Consider the following 832-nt stretch of genomic DNA (forward strand, 5'->3'; position numbering starts at 1 on the left):
GCACCGCCCGCCCCCGCCGAGGACCCAAACGTTCCCCCCGCAGAGGGTGTCACCCACTCCCAGCCCCCGAGCGGGCAGCCCAGCCCCAGGGGGTGAGCGGCGAGGCTCCCGGGCAGAGGTGACGCCCGTGAGCTTACGAAGCGCCAAGGAGGGGCCCGAGACCCCACTCAGGTGAGAGGCAGGAGGACACGGAGGTGAGAGGTCTAGAAGGCGGGGATGGGGGTGGGAGCGTCAGCCTGGCCTGGATGATGTGGGAGCCTGTGCTCCCAGTGACTCACACCCTGGGAATAGTTCCCGTGGGTGGGGGCAGGTCTAACTTCCCGTCTCCATGGCAACCCAACCAAACTAACAACACAGCTGGGGCGGGCCCTGGGGCTGGGTGGCAGCCAGTTCAGCCAACCCTGCTTCCCTCCGGCCTGGCCCAGGAAACAGGAGGGCTGGAGCTTAGGGCCCGGGAGGCCGTGCTTCTTCCGCTGCCTAGGAGTCGGGGGAGGAGGAGGGGGAGGAGCAGGGGAGCCCTGGCCGCAGGAAGCGGCTGCAAAGCCTCACTTCTCCCTGGAAGTCCCCAGGACAGACACAAACCCCCACCAAACCCCGAGGCACCACAGGTGTCTTCCCCGCCTCCTACCAACCACAGACCTGCTTCTTCTTTCCTCTCCCTACCCTTCCTGCTCGCCAGTCCTCTTTCCATGACACCCCATCTCTCTTGTTCCCCCGCCCCAGGGCCCGGGATCAGCTGCCCCCCCATCCCCGCTCCCGACGCTACTCTGGGGACAGCGACTCTTCAGCCTCCTCCGCCCAGAGCGGCCCCCTTGGTGCCCGAAGTGATGAC

At 67.2% G+C, this 832-nt stretch overlaps 1 protein-coding gene across 1 annotated transcript in view; it reads left to right on the forward strand.

The window, feature by feature from the left end:
- Window positions 1-832, forward strand: part of GAS2L1 (growth arrest specific 2 like 1) — a 4,966-nt gene that overhangs the window by 3,182 nt on the left and 952 nt on the right. Inside the window, exons 5-6 of the mRNA XM_015562831.1 lie at window positions 8-171; window positions 724-831. Coding sequence (XP_015418317.1) covers window positions 8-171; window positions 724-831 — 272 coding nt within the window. The remainder of the gene's footprint in view (window positions 1-7; window positions 172-723; window position 832) is intronic.

This window comes from Myotis davidii, unplaced genomic scaffold (assembly GCF_000327345.1).
Source record: "Myotis davidii unplaced genomic scaffold, ASM32734v1 scaffold478, whole genome shotgun sequence".
NCBI lineage: Eukaryota > Metazoa > Chordata > Mammalia > Chiroptera > Vespertilionidae > Myotis > Myotis davidii.